The 21,997-nt window shown below is 40.2% G+C and overlaps 2 protein-coding genes across 2 annotated transcripts; one reads left to right on the top strand and one right to left on the bottom strand.

The window, feature by feature from the left end:
* Positions 1-1,225: 1,225 nt before the first annotated feature.
* On the bottom strand, positions 1,226-13,134 carry fah (fumarylacetoacetate hydrolase (fumarylacetoacetase)). The gene is made up of 14 exons (XM_058629785.1): positions 12,419-13,134; positions 11,762-11,872; positions 11,239-11,360; positions 10,292-10,341; positions 9,122-9,212; positions 7,532-7,629; positions 7,401-7,453; positions 7,187-7,286; positions 4,378-4,508; positions 3,412-3,487; positions 2,494-2,540; positions 2,310-2,411; positions 1,666-1,783; positions 1,226-1,403 (listed from the first exon to the last, which is right to left on the bottom strand). The coding sequence occupies exons 1-14, from the start codon at positions 12,497-12,499 to the stop codon at positions 1,327-1,329; spliced, it is 1,257 nt and encodes a 418-aa protein (XP_058485768.1). The 5' UTR covers positions 12,500-13,134; the 3' UTR covers positions 1,226-1,326.
* Positions 13,135-13,435: 301 nt separating this feature from the next.
* mthfs (5,10-methenyltetrahydrofolate synthetase (5-formyltetrahydrofolate cyclo-ligase)) lies at positions 13,436-18,000 on the top strand. Its single transcript, XM_058629786.1, has 3 exons — positions 13,436-13,762; positions 15,215-15,479; positions 17,511-18,000. Exons 1-3 carry the CDS (start codon positions 13,652-13,654, stop codon positions 17,735-17,737), a joined length of 603 nt encoding a protein of 200 aa, XP_058485769.1. The 5' UTR covers positions 13,436-13,651; the 3' UTR covers positions 17,738-18,000.
* The last annotated feature ends 3,997 nt before the right edge of the window (positions 18,001-21,997 follow it).

The raw sequence follows: 21,997 nt of genomic DNA, 5'->3' as shown, positions 1-21,997 counted from the left end.
TTTTTCCTTTCATAAACACTGACCTCGTCAGGACCAGTAGACCAAAACCTGGTCCTCATGAGGCAGGACCATCATTTCTGAGGAGCTGGTTAGGTTTAGGACTAAGATTTGAATTGTGGTTCTGGTTAAGGATTAGAGTTAATGCAGAGTCCTGTGAGTGTGTGAGTGTGTGAGATAATAATAATGTGTGAAACTCACAGTCAGCAGGTCGGTCCACGAAGGATTCCTCAACTCTTGACATTCAGCAGTTCACCTTCTTCTTACTTCATCTCTGCTCTCGTCAGCCTTCACAGGCTGCAGCTGCTAGAACACACACACACGTACTTGTTTTTATATCTTAGTGAGGACACTACTACCGTCACCATCACAACTAAGTGCCTAACCCTAACCCTTAACCCAGCCTTAATTTAAACCCAATTCTAACCCTAACGCTAAATTAACGTCTAAACCCAAGCTGAAAGGTTCTGCCTCATTAGGACCAGGTTTTGGTCCGTTATCGCGAGTCAGCGTCGACGACAGCGACCACACATCAACAAAACTATCAAACAAACCCGAGAGTTTATTGACTTTTTTCTCCGCCAGTGTTTAATGGCTCTGTTCACTGTTTTCAGCTGATGCACATTCTCTGTCTTTGTTCTTTGAAGATCAAATCACACGTTTTCTGTCCAATGAGACTCAGCTGCCCACGCACACACGCACACACACACACACACACACACAGGCTCACTGCAGTATTATCAGTCACATTTGAAGAGCTGATGAGTTTAGTAAAACTGCACTTTGCTGCACTGCTCTGTACTACCTCAACATGACTCGGCAGTCTTTTTGTTTCACATTGGGACTCTCACAGCAAACCTGAGTCATTTTAACAATAAAACAAATATACTGAAGGTTATAGAATAGAAGCTTGTATTTAAATTTTGACCTTAATTGAAACTTTTAGTTGTTTTAAAAGCTTTCAATTGTGTTTTACTCAATTCCATACTGTTCAACAATTAATATTTATTATTAATATAAGGTCAAATTCGATTTTTTTTTTTTTTTTAAATGTTTTTTTTTGGTTGATCTCTCGCTTTTTAGAATTAAAATTGAAAATCGAAAAACATTAGCAAACTGAGTCGTGCTGGAACTGTATCGTGGAAAAGTGCCAATAGTCTGTGGACTCATGTAAAATCCTGCACTGAAGACGACTCGACAATTAAAGGGAAAAAAAGAAGACACAAAATTAAAAATGATGAAGATTTTTTATCATAAATCAACACGTAAAACATCAGTAACACAGATCTTGGTGCAGCAGTAACACTGTGAGGTGCGAGTACGAGTGTGTCAGCGTTGTAAGGCTGGTAGGACGGTTCCCACACAGGATCCAAAGCCCACTCTGTATCCGTCTCCCTGACAGTAACCTGCACAGAGGAAAAACACAGCACGTGTTATTATGTTATTACTCCGCCTCTGTTTGGTCTGTGCGCCTGGAAACAATGTCGTGTTGTTTGTTTGCTTCATAAACAGGGAAAACAGGAAGCACAGGAACCCCGGAAAACCAGAAACGGAATCGAGAACAACAAAAACTCCAAACTGAATAAATGTTTAATTTTTTTTGCCTTCTGTGTTTATTATCCTTTTTTTATAGAATAAACACTCGGCGTGCGTTCAGTCCACGCTCACCTGCGATGGTGACTTCATCTCCGTCCTTCAGGAAGGTTCTGCTCTCTCCTCCTCCCAGATCGATGCTCTTGGATCCTCTCCACGACAGTTCCAGCATGGATCCAAAGCTCTCTGGATCCTGGTGGGTTTGAGAAAACACAACAAAAAGATCAACACAGTCTTTTAAATATATAAAAACTACTGGGACTGCAGCAGTTCCCGGACCTCACTTTTGCTTATTTATGTACCAAAATTCCAAATGGCCGACTTCCTGTTGAGTTGAGGCCATGGTTACCGTTGACTTTTTTGTTCGTCTTGATCTATAACATCTTCCCACCAAGTTTCGGGAAATTCGGTGGAACTCAAGGTATGCCGAAATCATAGGGCACTTCCTGTTTCGTGGCAATTGGTCGGAATTCGCAAAAACGCAGAGGTGTTGCCGTGGCCACAAAACCTTCGACAAGTTCGCTCATTTACGTAGGGCGCAAATTTTGAGTGAGTCACTGTCACTGAATGTAACATCTACAATGAGTCTGAGATAACAAAGTATCACAATCATATTCACAATACAAACAAGATCAAGAGCAAAACAAATGAGCAACAACCCAATAATAGAAAAGTGAAATGATTGACAGAGTAAACGTTGGGTTCCTGCAGACACTCACTGGTCCACTGATGGTTCCAGAAGCCAGCAGGTCTCCTGGTCTGACGTTACAGCCGTTGACAGTGTGATGGGTGAGCTGCTGCTTCATGGTCCAGTACATGTACTGAAAGACAGTCAAATCCTGGCCTTTAAATAAAAGTGCTCTATAGTCTGGATTTCTTCAGATCCGTGTCAGATTACCTTACCTTAAAGTTTGACTTGCAGATGGTCGATGACGCGTCCATCTCTTGTCCTTGAAGAGCAGAACAGCAGAAGTGAGTCGCAGTGAAAAGTGGTCACATGCACTGTCACACACACGTACTGTCACACACACACTTACTGTCACACACACACACACACACACAATCGTACGTACACAACGGGAGTTTTTGTCTCCACCGGCAAATTCAACAGTTATTTTATAACTTCTGTGCTTTTTAAATTCTATATTCACATTTACTTCAGTGAATGACACAGCAGTAGACAAACACGTGAGGTGGTCTACAGTTATGCTAACGTGGCTCAAACTGGCGCCCATTTTGTGCTCGTACCACTTTAAAAACCTGAACTATCCCTTTAAGTGATGTACATTACATTTACTCCACATTTGATTAAGTTTGGCACCATTATAACCAGTAGTCCTCATGGAGACCAAAAACCTGGTCCTAATGAGGCAGAAACTCATTTTGGAGGAACTGGTTAAGATTTACATTGTGGTTATGGTTCAGGGTTTGGATTAGACATGACCTGGTTATGGTTTAGGTTAGTGATTAAGCTTTGTTAAACTGTTCTAAATGAATGGAAGTCAATGCTGTATAATTAGAAATAATAGCTGTGTGTGTGTGTCTGTGTGTGTGTGTGTGTGTGAGCTGTTAATGGAAAGTACAATTGATCAGTGAAGGACGAGGAAGTGACAGAGAGTGTGTGTGTGTGTGTGTTTATGCCTCCTTCTCACACACACACACACACTGTAATGGCTTCTCATTACCAAGAATCACCTCAGGGCTTTTACTTTGTTGTGCATTTCACATTGTGAGTGCTTGTGTGTGTGTGTGTGTGTGTGTGTTCATCAGTGTAAACACTGCAGCTGATGTTGTGACCGCGTCACTTTGTGTGAACTCCACCTTTAAGTGACACCGACAGGTTGATGTTGAAGGTGTAAGCTTCGTGGTGCTGGAGGTAGGGCAGCGGTTCTGGATCCTGCACAAACAAACACAAACACACACAAACCACAGGAGAGAGAAACATTAGACAGCTGCTACTTGGTAAATGCTAACACTAGGGGGCAGCTGTGGGTCATCTTGTAGGGTCGCACGCTCATTTTTGAGGGCGTTAACGTGAATAAAAACTCTTGAAATTTGGCACGTAGGCCGGGTCGGTGAAAAATGTGATATTGGCATAGGGCACAAACCCGTTCGTAGCCCCAGGACTCTACAGCGCCCCCAGAAGTCGTCAGATCGGGAGTTTGAGAGAGAGGGGCCAAAATTGTGTTAAACACTACATTTTTGATTTTTTTCTATCATGTCCAAGTCGCAAATAGTTGTTCCGATTTGAACCAAACTTGGGACACTCGTTGCTCTCATGATTCCAAACAAATTTCTAATGTACTTCCATTAGCTCCGCCCACCCAGAATTCGGCCAATTTGGAAAAACAAAAGTGGCTAGTCTGTGCACTTGAACAAACTCGGTCCATATGTTCTAGACGAGTTAATGATTAAAAAGTAATCCATGGATTTTCTCTACATCGAAAGGCTTGGCCTCAGCGCTCCGACAAAGTTGACGTTAAAATGGCAGGAAAACTACTTTAAAATTCCACCTTTTGAAAGCTTTAACGCAAACAGAACAACATGAAAGGTCTCACAGTCCCCGGGTTGCGTGGGGCGAGGGCCCTTTCATGAGTTTCTAGTTTTCAGCTCTTCACTGAGAAGTCAGTACAGTTAACATGTTGGTATGTATGTAAAAAACCTTAAATATCTCTTTAAAACGCCATGTTTTAGCTGCTACCTGCACAGACACATACAAGAAAATCACATAAGCCACCACACAGTTTGTGCAACTAAGTTATTCTCTCTTGTGATCCTTCAACAAACCTGGACTACGTTGGCCTCTGCAAAAGGTAACAGCGCCTCCATGGGGACGACCCAGGGCGAGATGGTCGTCCCAAAGTTCTTCCCCAGGAACGGACCCAGAGGAACGTACTCCCACGCCTGGATGTCCCTGGCTGAGGAGAAACACACATATTACAGCACATAGTGAGTGGGAGAGACAGACAGACAGACAGACGCTTAGTCAACTAGCTAGTAACTAGCTACATACTTTGTTAGCTAATAAGATTGATACTTAGTCAGCTAACTAGCTAACTAGCTAGAGATAGATAGATAGATAGATAGATAGATACTTTGTTAGCTGACAAGATTGATACTTAGTCAGCTAACTAGCTAGATACAGATAGATACTTTGTTAGTTAACAAGATAGATAGACAGATAGATAGATACTTTGTTAGTTAACAAGATAGATAGACAGATAGATAGATACTTTGTTAGTTAACAAGATAGATAGACAGATAGATAGATACTTTGTTAGTTAACAAGATAGATAGATAGATAGATAGACTAGTTATGTTCATTAACACACAACCAAATTAACCATGAAAATAAATAGTTTTTTTATTTATATATACAGTATATTTATAATTTTACATAATTGAAAGTACCACACTGTATTTATGAGCTGCAGAGCTCATATTAAACCCTTTACTGTAAACTCTATGCGAGCAGCTGAAAGTGCCGACTCAATCTTTCATGGAAATTCTGTAGCCGCTCACGCTCCTCTCTTTCACAGGCCATAAAGCAGTAATGGCGGCTGCACTTAATACACACACACACACGGCTAATGTGCTCTCTGCCAAAGGCCTAATAAAAGAAAATAAAAATGTAGTTGTGTTGATATGGCCCTCACAGTGCACTTCAAATGGCCTCCTAACTCACAGCCGCTCAGACTGTGGCAGGACACAGACACTGCAGCAGATTAGAGCGACAGGAAAAGCTGAGCTCACAGCAAATGAATGACTTTTTTATTTATTTAACAACAGCCAGCCATGGATTTCTTTGCTCTGCTATAAATATCAGGTGTTCCCCTCCTGTTGCTCCAGTGCTGCAAAAACTCCCGGATAAGTGCGGTTGTACGTTATGATGAGGTACAGATACTTAACTAATAAACTATCTTCAGAAGAGGTTTGCTTTTCCGAAGAAAAGCCTTTTAATGGAACACCAGGAGCTGCATTTAAACAATTTCCAGGGGAAAAAAAGATGGCTGGATGTTAATCCACCGTCCATTAGCGTTAGGAAATGAGCAGTTAATGAGATTAAAGAAATGGAAACAATTACTTATCAGCTTAGAAACAAAAACTGGAGTAAATGGGTCATGGAGGGACAATGAAGCATCGCGTGGAAACTAATTCTCACAAGAATAATCAACTGGAGGGATAATTACAACTCTGCCACCCCCACCTCCCTGTTTTTGATTTTGTTTCTTGTGTTTTTGTTTAAAGAAGTTGATTTTGTTAATAATGTATTCAAAATGTTTATTTGGCAGTAAAATGTTGTGTTTCTGTATAGTATAAATAAGACAGACACGACAAATGAAATTATGATGAAACGTATCCTTTGTAACGTTAACATCTGCAATAAAGTACCAAAATAATAATGTTTGTGGCTTTTATCTTATTGTCAGACAGCGTTTTTCCAAACAGGAAATCACAGTGTTTGTGTCACTTTGTAAACTCGCTCACTCTCCTGCACCAAAGTCCATAGAGAAAAATCAGAATTTTGTTTCGCTCACGGGGAAACAGACGCTGACGGTCGACTGCTGCCTCGTTTGATTAGTTTGTGTCACTGAGGTAACGCCGCACTGAGAATTTCAAACACCAAAGTCAATAAATAAACACATTTGGGCTGAGTGATGGAGGCGGCAGTGGATCAACGACTCCTGTGTGCTGTGATGCAAAAACGCAGAGTTTTTCAATGGGATTTGGTGCAGAGAGAGAGAGGGAGAGATGTTTGTCAAGTGACAAAAACGTCAATTTCCGGCCAGAAAAGGCCGTCTAACGGCGAGATGAGGTGGCAAACACTTGCGCTGGTGTCGATTTTTATTATATGTATGTATGTATATATATAAAAATTGTAAGGTTCCTGGAGTGTTACGTGACTGCGGTAATGTCTGAACTGTGATGCAGCTGATGATGAATCACTAGTGAGCAGTGACGTTTCACTTAAAAGCACACTTGTTCCTTAATTTAGTTCTGCATTATGCACGTCGATGCCGTCACTCCAGGTTTAGGGAGACGGGAGTGGTTTCTAGGTGAAGCAGGAGAGACAGTCAGTCGTCGTCATGCCGACATGAGTGGGAATGTTTTATTGATTGAGCCGAGACCCTCTGGAGACGACCAGTGTTGCTCTCTGAATGTCATTTTCTCTGGTTTCCGTGTCTCTGCTTCTGGCCGCGCTTGTACTCGTCGACGTCAATTAGAACCAACATTTCAATGATATGATGAATATGAATTATTGTGATAAATCCTTCCGTCTTATCAAATCAAAATGCACAAAACATGCGGTAGCTTAATCTCAATCTGCATGACTCATAACCTACTGAAACAGGATTATTATTAGCCTGACCTATGACCTCTCACCTCAGCAGAGAATCATTCACCTGTGTTTGTGATGGAACAACAAAGCCAAACTCTGATTGGCTTCACACACGGTGACAAATAATTCAGACACTAGAAACGACCCCCTGTGTGTCTGGCGCCTCACTTTACCCCTCGATCACGCGCCGCGTAACTAGCGGCAGTGGAGTCGTACATGAGCTTGCGCCGCACATTTATAGATTGTTAAACTTACCGCTCCAGTCGTTCATCAGCACCATGCCGAATATATGTTCGTGGGCTTTCTGGATCGGAATGGGCTCCCCGAGCGGATTCCCTCCTCCAACAAAGAAGGCCTACGACGTGGGAAGAGAACTATCTTTAAAACGACTCGCAGATAATGTGCCACAGAGCATGATAACACACAACGAAATGTTGTTTTAATTGTGTTAAATGAAGACCGGCATCACCATCTCCAGCTCAATGTCCAGCTGCTTAGACGGACCGAACACGGGAGGCTTCGCTAACAGAGGAGAAAGAGGAAAAACATTCATTTTCCCACTCAGTGTTTGTACAGTACGGTTTATCTGGGGCATCTTACTCTGGTCAGGTCTCATCTGGCCTGAAGGGCGGCGAAGTGGAGTCCCCGAAACCACCACGGACGAAGCTCTGCCGTGGTATCCCACCGGAAGTCTGAGCCTGTGAAACACAATCTTATTGTAAGTCGCTTTGGATAAAAGCGTCTGCTAAATGACATGTAATGTAATGTAACAACAGCCAAAGGTTCTTAGAACTTTAAAGCTTCTGTTTAATTTGTCACATCTCACAGAACCAGGTCACACAATTTAAACACAGGTTTTCTCTCTGGACTTTGGTGCAGGAGAGAGTGTGAGGTTGTTGTGCACAGTTGTCTCTGCGTGTCACTCATGCACAGGTACAGAAACATTTGCTCTCTCTCTCGTCTCCTTGGAATCTGACACGAGTCTGACAGCGATGGACGGTCAGCGCGTCAATCACCTGCTCAACCACAGAGTTGTGATCTCAACATTCCTCCCACGAGGCTGCTTGAAAAAATGAGATGTGTCTGTGCTGCTGCGAGGCTTCTACGATCACTCTGAGGCTTCTACGATCACTCTGAGGCTTCTACGATCACTCTGAGGCTTCTACGATCACGCTGAGGCTTCTACGATCACTCTGGGGCGTCTACAATCACTCTAAAGCTTATACGATCACTCTGAGGCTTCTACGATCACTCTGAGGCTTCTACGATCACTCTGAGGCTTCTACGATCACGCTGAGGCTTCTACGATCACTCTGGGGCGTCTACAATCACTCTAAAGCTTATACGATCACTCTGAGGCTTCTACGATCACGCTGAGGCTTCTACGATCACGCTGAGGATTCTACGATCACTCTGAGGCTTCTACGATCACTCTGAGGCTTCTACGATCACGCTGAGGCTTCTACGATCACTCTGGGGCGTCTACAATCACTCTAAAGCTTATACGATCACTCTGAGGCTTCTACGATCACTCTGAGGATTCTACGATCACGCTGAGGCTTCTATGATCACTCTTAAGCTTCTATGATCACTCTGAGGCGTCTACGATCACGCTGAGGCTTCTACGATCACGCTGAGGCTTCTATGATCACTCTGAGGCTTCTATGATCACTCTGAGGCTTCTACGATCACTCTGAGGCGTCTACGATCACGCTGAGGCTTCTATGATCACGCTGAGGCTTCTACGATCACTCTTAAGCTTCTATGATCACTCTGAGGCGTCTATGATCACTCTGAGGCTTCTACGATCACTCTGAGGCGTCTACGATCACTCTGAGGCTTCTATGATCACTCTGAGGCTTCTACGATCACTCTGAGGCGTCTACGATCACGCTGAGGCTTCTATGATCACGCTGAGGCTTCTACGATCACTCTTAAGCTTCTATGATCACTCTGAGGCGTCTATGATCACTCTGAGGCTTCTACGATCACTCTGAGGCGTCTACGATCACGCTGAGGCTTCTATGATCACGCTGAGGCTTCTATGATCACTCTAAAGCTTCTATCATTACTCTGAGGCGTCTACGAGGCTCCTCATCAATTACAGAAACCCAGTAATGTCCCATTATAATAATAATAATAATAATAATATTAATGAAGATGAAGAGGTCAGATGTCACCAGCTCGCACCAGTTTGGCATCAGCGCGTTCTCCTTCCCGCGGAACATGGTGCCGACGTTGGTGGCGTGATCTCTGGATGAGTAGAAGTCAGTGTAATCGCCTGTGAAGAAGAACAGAAGAGAGAATCAGCACAGGCTGGAAGAGTGGTTCAATGGCGCCCCCCGGTGCCTCATATAACTGTGTCGCCCCTTTCATTCATTCATTCATTCATTCAACTCAAATTTACATTCATGAATGCAGTTTATATTCAGTTGGAGAAATTTAAATATACTTTTATAAAGTGCAGGGACAAAGATCAGCCTGTCTGGGACCCAGTTTTGATGTAGACAAACTTTAGACTCTATAGTTTCAAGTATTTTCCCCTTTTCTCTACTGTTTGTTTGGTTATTTCCATTTTTCATTTTTATTATTATTATTATTGTTATTATTATTCTTATCGTTGTTGTTGTTGTCTGTTTTGATATATTGACATACATCCTCACTTTCTTTTCCTATGATGTCAGACAAGTTTGTAGCTTGTATTTGTTTTTATTTATCATAAATTGAAATGTAGGGGGATTAGTGGACGATATATGATACTGTATACAGTAGTATATATTGTATGCATTCATATAGTACATATATACATATAGCACTTTTCATAAACTCAAAGTTTACTTTTAAAAGCACAAGAACGAATAACATAATTAATTAGAAAAGAGAAACAAATCAGACTAGGCTGTGATTATTACTCTATACTGTACATTAACACAATGTTTTATATAAAGTAGCTTTTTAATTTTTTAGATTTGAACACTCTTGTTCTTAACGGTTCTATTCACTGTCCATAGACTGTACTTTATATGGTTATTTCATTTTATTTCTTCTTAACAAACTGTGACACAAATATGTAAATATTTCTGTTGTACATCATTTTTTTATATAGTTTCAAATGCACAGCTTCATTTAAGTATTTAAAAGTATATTCTATGATAGTTTTCCATGAATATTCTATATTTCTGAAATGTAGCCTTAATTTAACCTTTACATTTAAATTGCTGCCCAGAAACTTTTGTTTCTCTTGGATGAGAAAAACAAGTCCAGTCACTGCTGATTAATAACTTTTAAACCACAATGATCACACACACACACACACACACACACACACACACACATAAAGAGGCGAACAGGACAACTGACCGATGTCTGCAGGCAGGTGCATGGTCACTGCGCTCTGATGGACAAACGCTCTGCACAGACAAGGACGAAAAGACAAAAGAAATAATAAAAATGACTCAAGGTCGTCACTCAAAGAAACACAGGAGGTGTAAGACGGGAGGTGGAGTTTCCGCTCTGCAGAACGAGGACACAAGGACACGAGGACAAGAGGACACGAGGACACTTGCACTGACTTTATGTCCGAAGTATTTATTGCGTGAGCTTCAGAGGAAGCTCGTAAAAAAACACGTACCTGAAAACTACAATCAGACACATTATATTATTATATATGATGATATTTATATTATTATATATGATATTTATATTATTAGATATTATGATATTTATATTGTTATATGATGATATTATTATTATTATATATGATGATATTTATATTGTTATATATGATATTTATATTATTAGATATTATGATATCTATATTGTTATATATTATGATATTTTTATTATTATATATGACATTTATATTGTTATATATGATGATATTTATATTGTTATATGATGATATTTATATTATTATATTTTATGATATTTATATTATTATATATACTGATATTTATATTATATATGATGATAATTATGATATATTGTGAAATTTATGTTATTACATATTATGATACTTACATTATTAAACATGATGATATTTATATTATTATATATGATGATATTTATATTATTATATATGATGAAATTTACATTATATATGATATTTATATTATTATATATGATAATTATAATATATTGTGATATTTACATTATATATGATGATATTTAAATGATTATATATGATGATATTTACATTATTATATATGATATTTATATTATTATATATGATATTTAAATGATTATATATGATGATATTTCTGCCCACAGATGAAGAGCAAACAGCAGCAGAGTATCAGTGGACTGACCTGCTCCTGAGGCCGACGTCGTCTCTCAGCGTGCTCTCCTCCTCTGACAGCAGCAGCTGAATCGTCCTCCTCGCCTCCGTCCACGCTTCATGACCCAGAGCCATGAAAGCGTTCAGTGTGGACTTATTATGATAAAGAGACACGAGAAGAAAACAACACGCGTGTCAACGGCTTTGTTACGTTTTTATTTTGTTTAAACCAACATCCGTCATCATACATATCAAACAATTTTAAAGTTTTTAAGCCTTAAATTGCCATGTTTTTAACAAACATAGTGATCTGAATGGGTTTCAATGAGCACATTTGGCGGGCAGGTGTGTTCGTGTGAGTATTGTTGTTTGCAGTGGACTAAAAAAATAAATAAAGATTCAAAAATGCATAAACCTGACATAAATATTTGCAACAATATGCATGAAAAAAAGATCAAATATTCCAGAAATGAAAAGCCAAAAACAAAGTAACGTGTCCAGGTGTGTTTAAGGGTTAAGCTAAGTGTAATCTGATCTGTTTATAGAAAACTTACCTGCTCAAAGACATCCTGATGTTTGGAAAGGACGGGACCTTGAAACAAAGTCTTTATCACACTGAGAACCAGAATCTGGTCGCCGATGGCAACCCCAATACGGCGTTTGGGCTGGGGAGAAAACACACACACACATAAAAGTCATTCCCTAGTCCCTTAAATGAACCTTTATCATCACAACAAAATTCCTAACCTTAACTTTTACCTAGTTCTCAGCCGCTCACTCTCCCACACCAAAGTCAAGCAGAATTTATTTTGATCTTAATAATTCACACACCGTATGAGGACAGTGGCCAGCATGGATTGATTTAACTTGTTTTCAAGCTGTTGACACAATACTGCATCTTTGTCAAGTGTTTCAGGGGCCTCTTTGTGACCTCAGGGGCCCTAAGCAGCAGCTTTGGGGGGGGGGGGGGGGGATTCACGTGTCAGAACTTCAAAAAATAAAACCCTGAACTATCACTGTAACCTGAGCAATTTCCAGTGATTTTAGTATTTTATGTTCTTGAATAATCTTATTTATTTCTGTTAAATAATTCTGTTAAATAAACTTATTTAATTCTGTGAATACTGAGTGGCTTTATTGTAGACAAGTCATGACCACGTCCTCGGTGGTGTCTCCACTGCTGTTGTCAAAGAAAATCAAAGTGCACTCACGTTATCAGCGGTGGAGAAGATCCCATAGGGCAGGTTGTGGAAGGAGAAGTCAGAAGCTGCATCCACTTTGATGAAGGACATCTTCTTCTTCGTCGTCTTCTTCTTTTTCTCAGTTTTGGTTTTTCTCTCCTGAACCTCAGTTACTGAGTTACTGAGTGAACCAGCACCAACACAAGCATCAGCAGTAACAACTTCCAGATGTTTAACTTTTGACAGAACCGCCTCCACTGCACGGCCAATCACACGCTGCCCTTTAGTATCCACCCTAATCCAACAATGTGAACCAGGCGGGGAAATGACTAAGCAGAAATGTAGTGAAGGTACGGATCAATATCATCAGACGGAGGCATGACCCTGGACCTTTCTCTGGTCCTATATGACCTATGACCTAAGTGTTTTGTTTTTACTTGCTGTGTTTGTGTATTAATGGTGTGTTCCATTTGTAGTTGGAACTCCAAATTTCTGAGGTCAGAGGGCATTCATTCCTCTTCTTCTTTTCATCATCATAATAATAATAATAATAATAATAATAATAATGACAATAATAATTTGGGGCTGTATCCAAACCTTTTTCCGGGCTTTCCTTCAACAGAAACACCCATTAACAAGATTTTAAACTAAGTTATTAGCACTTATATTATAGCCGTTTCACAATAAATTGGACACACACATAGTACTGTTTGATTTTTAAATCGTAGACATATTGCAACACTAGAAAAAACGGATAAAGCATTGTTGTCGAATGGTGTTGCTAAAATTTTTTGCAAATTGCAATTGCAAAATTTAAAGAAATATACAATAAAAATACATTTAATAAGAATAAATAAATGTGTGTGTGTTGTAATTCAACAGTTAAACCAGTCAGTCTAGTGAAATGTGACTAAATAAACCTCTGAATCTGGACAATACTTAGTTAACCAGGTAAAAACAAATGTAAACGTCTCTGCTAATCCTGTGATCACACTCCAATCCGGTAGGTGGCGGTAATGTGCTTGTACGCTCATAGCCAAACGCTGAACACATCGGGAGCAGAAGACACTGACCGTATACAAATAAAGTTCGCCTGATAATGATACTGGTGGTTACTGATTAACTAGTCCAAAGTCGCATGAAGCAGAGATCGCGATGTTGAAATCGTTTCTCACGTCAAACACGTCCTCAGAACTCACTTGCACCGTGTATCTGGTTGTTGTTTGACTCCAGTCAGGTCCACACACAGGCAGCAGAGCCAAAATGGCGGCCCTGCGAGCTGCTAAACAAGCGCTGAGGAAAGAGATAAAGCGGCGTGTGGCGGCGCTGAGTGACGAGGAGAAACTACGTCAGTCTCTGATTGTTTCACACAAGGTAAGAAAAAACAAGAGGAGGGCGACCGTCTGGAACTTTCTCCATTTCAAAACAATACGGCGCGGATAAAGCTGTTAGCTTTGCTAGCGTTAGTTGAACACGTGACACCGCAAAACACAGACCCCCCCCCCAGTGACACGTCCCCACAGAACTTCAATAAAATGTTTTCACACTCACTGTTGAAATAAATGTTAGAAAGCGGTGTAACATGAAGGGCACAAGAGGTTTTATCCCCTCTGACAACTAGCATTGTGGAGGCAAACGCGGTGTAAGTCAGCGTTGAAAATGGCTATATTAGTGTAAAAGTAAAGTGACTCTGGTCTTTATAAACCAGGCCGAAGTTATAAACATGTCCAGCTACTCTTTAAGAAACTTGAAGACAAGTCGCCCGGTCGCATTGTGTGACAAAATCATCAAATTAAGTTTTAAATTGTCATATTTTTGAATGGGGTCTGGCTTCGTTGGTGTGGACGCTCTTGAATCGGACATACGTGACAGGCTACGATGTGACGTCATTATGTCGTCATATCGATGACCGATTCATCGATTTTTTGTATAAAATGAAAACATCTTATGATTTTTAGCTTTACAAATGTGGGCATATTGTTTTATTTGCTTCTTCATGGCAGAAATGTGAAAATAATTCTTAGTTACTGCCCTAGTCATTATTATCAGGAACAACAACATTAATAATATTACTCATTACTCACTTTATAGTCGGCTTTTGGGCCCCCCACATCAAACTGTCTTTTTTGTCCCCCTGAAGAACACTTCATTTTTTATTTATGAAAACAAGAGTCCATAAAATATTGATAATGCCTTTAGTAAATGATTGTACAGTTGAGAATACACTAAATTACTTATAAATTGGTTTATTAATCCTTAAATTGATAAATACCATAGTAAGTAATTCATTATTTTGTGTTTTAATGTGCAATTCAAAGAGAAAATTAGCAGGAGTTCACTAGTAAATAGTGAACACATAGTTCAACACAAAATAGATTTTAGCCACTTAACAAAAGCTTACATATTAAAATCTACACCCAGCTCAATGTACAATGTCTTTTAGTACGTTTAAGCTCATCATCTGACATCCTTTTCTATAAACACTTATAATCTGTGTACTTTCCCATTGATATTAAATAATAAATTGATAAGTGCATAAATACTGACAATAATGAAGTTTCCATGCTTGTTTAAGTTACTTCCCTAGTCAGTTAAAATGTTAAAATGTTATTATTCTGATTCCTTCTGTTTTTTATCCAATCTTTAAGTTATGGGCTTAGCCAGAGTTTAGTCTTTCATTCAATCACTCTGCTGGTCTACTGCTGCCTCATTTAAACCTGTGAATCAAGATAGATAAGAAAAATGCCATTTATTCACTTATTTAACTTTGACTCAGTGTGACGACGCAGGTGTCTAACGTTCTCTTTTCTCTGCATTCCCTCACAGCTGTTCCAACATCCCAAGTACGTGTCCAGTAAGCGGATCGCGCTCTTTCTCAGCATGAGCGATGAAGTGCGCACGGAGGAGATCATCAAGGACGCGTTTAAACTGGGCAAAAGCTGCTTCATCCCCAGGTACGAGCGCAGCAACAGTCACATGGACATGCTGAAGCTCGGCGGTCTGCAGGACATGGAGACGCTGCCTCTGACGTCCTGGAACATCCAACAGCCTGCAGATGACGACGAGAGCAGAGAGGAGGCGCTGGCTGCAGGTACACACACACACACACACACACACACACACAGGAACAGCTACAAGAACATTTCTGTACCTGTAGTAGGGCTGGGTCAAAATATCGATTTGGTGATATATCGTCGTCCTTCCAATACGATGATCGATACGCCAGGACAAATATTGACATTTTAAGTGCCAGCTTCACCCCTGGGCGTCACTACTTCATGTCTCCTCACGGCGGCGCTGCTCAAAGGAATGAGGGGGAAACTTGGGGTGGAAGTGACCTGGCTGATGAAGAGGGAGTTAACAGCGGTACAATATTTAGCTTGGAGATGCCTTTTAACTATCAGAGAGAGTGCAAAGTGAATTAAATCATACATTTATACCTATGCTAACTTTATATAAGGGTATATACGCACCTATTCCTTCTAAATTGTTAAAAAAATTATAATTATTATAATAATTTGTAGAAAAGCTACCACTATACAAATTTTATGTGTATATTTGCAGTTTTACCACATGAATTAGCATTTTTATTCCTGCAAGTAAATGGTAAAAAAATTTATTATTGTGTGGACAACTATTACAACTATTTTCTCTTTTTAATCATACCTTTTCAACTGCCACGCTCCATTTCACAGCGCCACACACAGGCCTGGCATATGTACTACAGTGTGTGTGTGTGTGTGAAGACATTTCTTGAAAACCCAAATCTCCACCAAACATTTAGTCTTTTCTTCACCACTTTTACTTTGACTATGTTGTCCTTGCATCTATCGATTTGCAAGGGAAAACCTTTCAGCTTTATTTTCGGCATGAAAAAAACACCTCTGATGTGAAAAGTGCAAATCAATAATGGTTTCCTTTTAGATTCCGATCAGTTTTAGTTACCGCAGACGTGATGTTTGAGATCAACAAAAACTTTACCTCAGAACATGTGTAGTGTAACGGACAAATGGGCAATTTAACTGTATTTCTGCAGATTCTATACCTATATCTATTATTGTACCTCTATTTTTTTATATTGCTCACTTACACTTACTCCTTACTCTTACATTGTCAAATAAAACCTTCAGTCTTGAAAGTTGGGTGCACGTTCTGTCGTAACAGCTCTCAAAGTCCCGTTTGACTGTGACTTTAAAAGGTCAAAAAAATAAGCCACATTTTCCAATTTTTGTGGAGCAAGAACAAAATGATAGCGTTTTACCAGCAGATGGAGCTGTTGTTTCACGCTCAACGTTTACCCTCGTCCTCTGAGAGAAGAACTCATGGTTACTCATCCAGTATGGACATGTGACTCTGGTGTTCATCAGTAACACAGTTGACTTTATGGTATGAACAGGCTACTGAACGTCTCACCTTTGACCCGACATATTCAGATTTGCTTGGGCTGAGTCACGCCGTGAACCACTCACTCCTCAGAGAAAATGATTGATTTTACATCACAGCACGGAGGAGCTGCTGATCCACTGCTGCCTCCATCAGTGAGTTCAAATGTGATGCTTTTAAAGCCTTCATTCAGGTTCACCTCAGTGACACAGACTCACCACACGAGGCAGCAGTGGATGTTTTTAACTCATCATGTTTGAAAGATTATTCTTCATATTCTCTTAATATAAGTACGGGTCAGAAGCGTAAATACAACACAAACCACCGTCAGGAACATTTCCCTATCTTTACAGAGAATTAAATAATGTGCGATGTTTTACTGTAATGTGTTTCCTTCCATATTATACGTAACGTAACGTGAACTCTGAGTGACAGAGCTTCATGCACCACAGAGAATGTGATGGGTTCAGAGCAGCTCATTTACCAGGGAGAACAAATCAATTCCCCGGCAGGGTTTCTGTTTTTGTACCCGACCCGAACCAGAGTCTGAGCTGCTCCGAGTTTCTTTGAAGCCCACTGTTTGTTTTTTCTCACTCCTGAGAAGTTTTCAGAGAATTTTCTACAACTTCACCTCTGATTTCCTTATTAAATAAAAGACTTAAGTCTGTTGGCTGGTTACTGGTACAGATTCATCTTTTTCCAGACCTGTGCCACTGATCCATCTGCTCTCATTATCCAGGAGGTCTGGACCTGATCCTGATGCCAGGCCTGGGTTTTGACAAATCGGGGAATCGTCTGGGACGGGGGAGGGGCTACTATGACACCTATTTGGAGCGCTGCGTCAAAAGCCCGAAAGGAAAACCCTACACCATTGCTCTGGCCTTCAAAGAGCAGCTGTGTCAGGAAATCCCTGTGGATGACAACGATGTGCTCATTGATGAAATCCTGTACGAGGGTGACGAGTGAAACTCCCACTGAACACCACTGCACACTTTCACGCCGCAGACTTTTCCATTCGTTAAAACAAGAACAGCCCGACTGGAACTAACGAGACACTTTACATTGACCTAAATACAGACATCATTAAAGGTGCAAGAGGCAACACTGAGCTGCAGCTTGTCAGACCAGAACAAATGTGAGTGTTATAAAATAATGCTGCGCCTGTGTGTGTCGCTGATGCTAATGTGGAAACACAAGATATGGAACATAAAGTTTGTCCAGGATGAGAAGAGAGTGTCTTCTTTTTCTGTGGGCTTTAATTGGGTTTAATGGCAGCTTACATTCACTCGGTCTGTCATCTCAGTCTCATCTTATTCTCATCCTCTCATCTCCTCAGTCATCCTCTCATTTCCTCAGTCTCATCGCCTTCTGTTATTTTCTTGCCTCTCCTGTTCAGGTTGTTACTCTTGTTCAACATTAACTCATAATTATGACATTAGTCGTCCAAAATAGTTCCATTCATGTACTTTTACTGAATAAGATGACACTCCAGTGTCATCCTCTCCAGTGCAACTCCACCACACAGCTGTAGGTGGCGTTGTGTTGTTTTGACAATGGAAGACAAAAACAAACTAAATTGTCTTTGGCGTCTAAAAAAAAGTTAAAGTTGAGTCACTGGACAAAATAATCTATTATCTCTGAAGTGTTTGTGCATCGATCCACAAGAAAAAAAGAAATGAAGACTCAGGAAAAACAGCTTGAATCTTTGAAAAAAAAAAAATGTCTGAATTCTCAAACATGAGTCGTGTCAAATCTGGACGATCGTACTCTCTCTTTGTCGCCGTGCAACTCTGACTTACCGTGACCAACGTTGTGGAATAACGGCTCGTGCCAAGGCCCAGGACGACGACTGCAACCATCCACAGAAATAGCACTCCACTGAGCCTCGCCATGGCAACAGAGCAAAGAATAAAAAAAAAAGAAATAAAAAAATAATAACATTCTCATGACAAAACAAAAGAACCGACTCAAGGAGAGATGCACAGATCGTTTGCCCGTCAATCTACAACAACAGCAACACAGACACATGGTGCTTCAGGGTTCTCACTGGTCCTGGAAAGTTTGTGAATTTGACAAAAAGAATTCAAGGACCTTGAAAGTCTTTGAAAGTGCTTGGATTTTGTGGAAGAAAGAAGTGAAGTTGATATTTAGGTCCTGGAAAGTTTGTGAATTTGACTAAAAGAAAAATTCAAGGCCCTCAAGGTCAATATAAGACCTTGGTTGCTTGTTTTTTTACATGATTAAAAATTCAGCATCGTGTCTTTGGAGTCATTAACACGAGTCCGGGCAGCTGTCGCCCTCGTCACTAATCTTCTTTCATTGATTGGACTTCAGGTCTGTCTGACTCCAATTAGGTTTGGTTGATGTCGACAACAGCCTCAGGGTTTTCACGCATTTTTTAACAACACGAGCTGTGAATATGTGATTAAATGCCATTATACATACTATCAGGGAGAAAATGCTAAATTAAATGTTAGACTCAAGGAATTCACAAATCCTCAGCAACACAAGACAAAAGTGAGGATATTTGGAGGAACTTTTTGTTCTTTGATCTTTGTTTAAATCGTGTCCAAGATGCAATCAAGCCTTTATAGAGTCAGTGTCTAGTGATGAAGAGCTGGTGCTCAGTAATTTTACCAAATATAAAGGAAATGAAAACACCGCCTCCTGGTGGTGACAGAAAACAAACAGAAACACAGAAAACCAAACATTTCTTCACCATTTCGGGAATAACTTTTACAGGGATTATTGTGTCCAACTCGAAATTGGTGAAAACACTCAAAACACATGGTAGATGATTCGTGTTGAATATGACGACGTATCGTTAAATGGTGTAACCATGGCAATGATGCAAAGTCAGATTTTTGCAACAAAAACAGTGCCCTCTGGTGACAGCAGACAATATGACATTTACACTTTGTCATGCTGCTCTAACAGGGATTGTTGTATCCATCCTAACACTTGATATGTGAGACCAGTGACCTGACCTGAACATGTCTGCCAAAGATGACGTCCTAACAGGAAGTGGAACGCCAGAAACAGGAAATGAACTGTAACTTTGCCATACAGTGACCGATCTTCACAGTATCTTAACATTTTCATATGTAGCTTTTACAGGGATTATCGTATCCAACTCAAAGTTGGGGACATCACTCAAAACACATGGGAGATAGTGCGTGTTGAATATTGTGACGTATCATTTCTGTTATAACTTTGCAACTCCTGGTCCAATCTGAACCAACCTTGCTAGGACTGATAATTGTCCAGCCCTGAAGACGTCTATATGAAAATATTCAAATTTGAAAACAGCGTGTATTTGACTTGGATGTCAGAATTCTGAATTTAATCTCAGACTTCTAAGAAAAATTTAGATAGTTAATCTGAACGTCACTTCTACCTCTGAGTCATGAGTTTAACTCTGAGTCTGTATCTCAGTGATATTTACCCGCACATCTGCTAAACGTCTGTTTATTCACCTCTTCAACCTGCAGACGCTGTTGTTTTGTGCTGTCTTCGACTTGTGTAAACGGCTGATTGCCACGTCGCCGTCTTATTCGTCACTGCCGACTCAACGCCGTTGATTTGCAATCAGCTGAGTATACATCACCTCCTCAGCTGTGTTGTCATTTATTTACTTAAAAAGCTCAGAGCGTGTTAAGCGGGATTCATCCACATATTGTTTTTGTTTATGACCTTTCGCTAAAGAGGGGTTTTCTTGTTTTTTTTGTCTGCAGCAGCAACTCAAAACAAAAACAACATATTTTTAAGTAAGCAGTTAAACAAAGTGACACAGAGGTCAGGACATGTATGAGATGTCATAGGTTTAGACAAGGTGGCTGAAACCTGGCAGCCATGTTTTCACCAAAGCCTTGGAGACAACGTGCCGATAGTCCACTGTCAACGCCTGTTCCTCAACATGTCTCTTAACAGGCCGTCTGGATTTATTTAGATTTCATGGCTGTAGAAATGTCAAAAAAATGTCGCCAGTCAATAGTTTTTTAATTTTCTAGATATCACAAACGGCCGAGGAGTCACGGTAATGAGACGTATGCATGACAAATCCAAATCGGCCTTTAGGCCCTTTAGGGGTAGCCACAGTGGATCCTCTGTCTCCATCATGTCCTCTCCCAGAAGACTTGAGTAAAAGTGCAAGTACTAACCCTAACCCGTATCAAAAAGTGACTTCAGTTGAAGTTGAAGTGTATTTTAAGTACCACACTTAAGTGGAAGTACTAAAGTATTCAACATTTTGTTGTACTTTAGTATTGCAAGTAGTTTATTTTAAAATGTACTACTCAAGTATGGAAAGTTAAAGTAGAAGTTAGCTAATAGGCCTCATTTTATTCATCTAGCATTATGTCAATGTCAATCAATACCATTAGCTACCCTATAAAACACTACACTATTATAAATACAAGACGTGGTCTATGATTTATATTTGGCAACAGTAAGCTATATATGTCATAAAAGAAAAGATAGTTGGCATAAGTGATGGGTCAAAAAAAACATCCAGCGTGACATAGGCTTTATGATAGCCAGCTAGTTAGCTAACGTTAGCTAGCTGTTAAGTGAACACCGCAGCATGTCAGGAACCGCGGGTAGCTAGCGCTTACTAATAGCTCAAGCTGGTGTGCCGTGTGTGTATTACATTTGTAATTTACCTTGATGTTTCTTCACATTTGAAAGGTGAATTTTTGAAGGCCATTATTTCAGAGGAGGCATTTCCTTCGATATGAACGCTCTTTTACGCCTACAAATGAAAACATAGACTGTAAGCATGGCCGGGGTGGTCTCCTTCCTCAACACCACGATCACTCGAACAAGTTGAAGGTGTTGAAAGTGGCGTTTCTGGTTCTTCTTCGTGTAAAGTACAGATACAGCATTTTAGTACTTAAGTACAGTAGTGTAGTAGTTCTACTTACGTTACTATACATCTCTGCCCTTTAATGTACAAATGAAATAAATACATTTTAAAAATACAGTCGGAGTTGAGAAGTATTTATGATGACGTGCCGCCTCGTTTCGCGGCAACATAATTAGCCATTCTACTACACAGTAGCATTCATTACATCAGATCCACGTGCTGCATTAATGAATTTAAACCTTTGCACCTGCAGGTGTCGGCAGGATTTATTGTCGGGAAAAGTACAGTCATTATTCAGAAGTCGGCAAATTCAGTATCTGCTCATTTTCCCCTGCTAACATCGGAAGTGATGTGAATGATAA

This window comes from Solea solea, chromosome 5 (assembly GCF_958295425.1).
Source record: "Solea solea chromosome 5, fSolSol10.1, whole genome shotgun sequence".
Taxonomy (NCBI): Eukaryota; Metazoa; Chordata; class Actinopteri; order Pleuronectiformes; family Soleidae; genus Solea; species Solea solea.
Note: the sequence above shows the minus strand (reverse complement) of the source record. Positions and strands in the feature narration are given on the sequence as shown.

Coding starts and splice junctions, on each gene's coding strand:
- fah (XM_058629785.1), bottom strand. CDS start 12,499: ATGTCCTTCATCAAAGTGGATGCAGCTTCTGACTTCTCCTTCCACAAC. Junction 11,873..12,418: donor TCTTCTCCACCGCTGATAAC/GTGAGTGCACTT, acceptor TTTTCTCCCCAG/CCCAAACGCCGTATTGGGGT. Junction 4,509..7,186: donor GCTGATGAACGACTGGAGCG/GTAAGTTTAACA, acceptor GTTTCTCCTCAG/CCAGGGACATCCAGGCGTGG.
- mthfs (XM_058629786.1), top strand. CDS start 13,652: ATGGCGGCCCTGCGAGCTGCTAAACAAGCGCTGAGGAAAGAGATAAAG. Junction 13,763..15,214: donor CTCTGATTGTTTCACACAAG/GTAAGAAAAAAC, acceptor ATTCCCTCACAG/CTGTTCCAACATCCCAAGTA. Junction 15,480..17,510: donor AGAGGAGGCGCTGGCTGCAG/GTACACACACAC, acceptor CTCATTATCCAG/GAGGTCTGGACCTGATCCTG.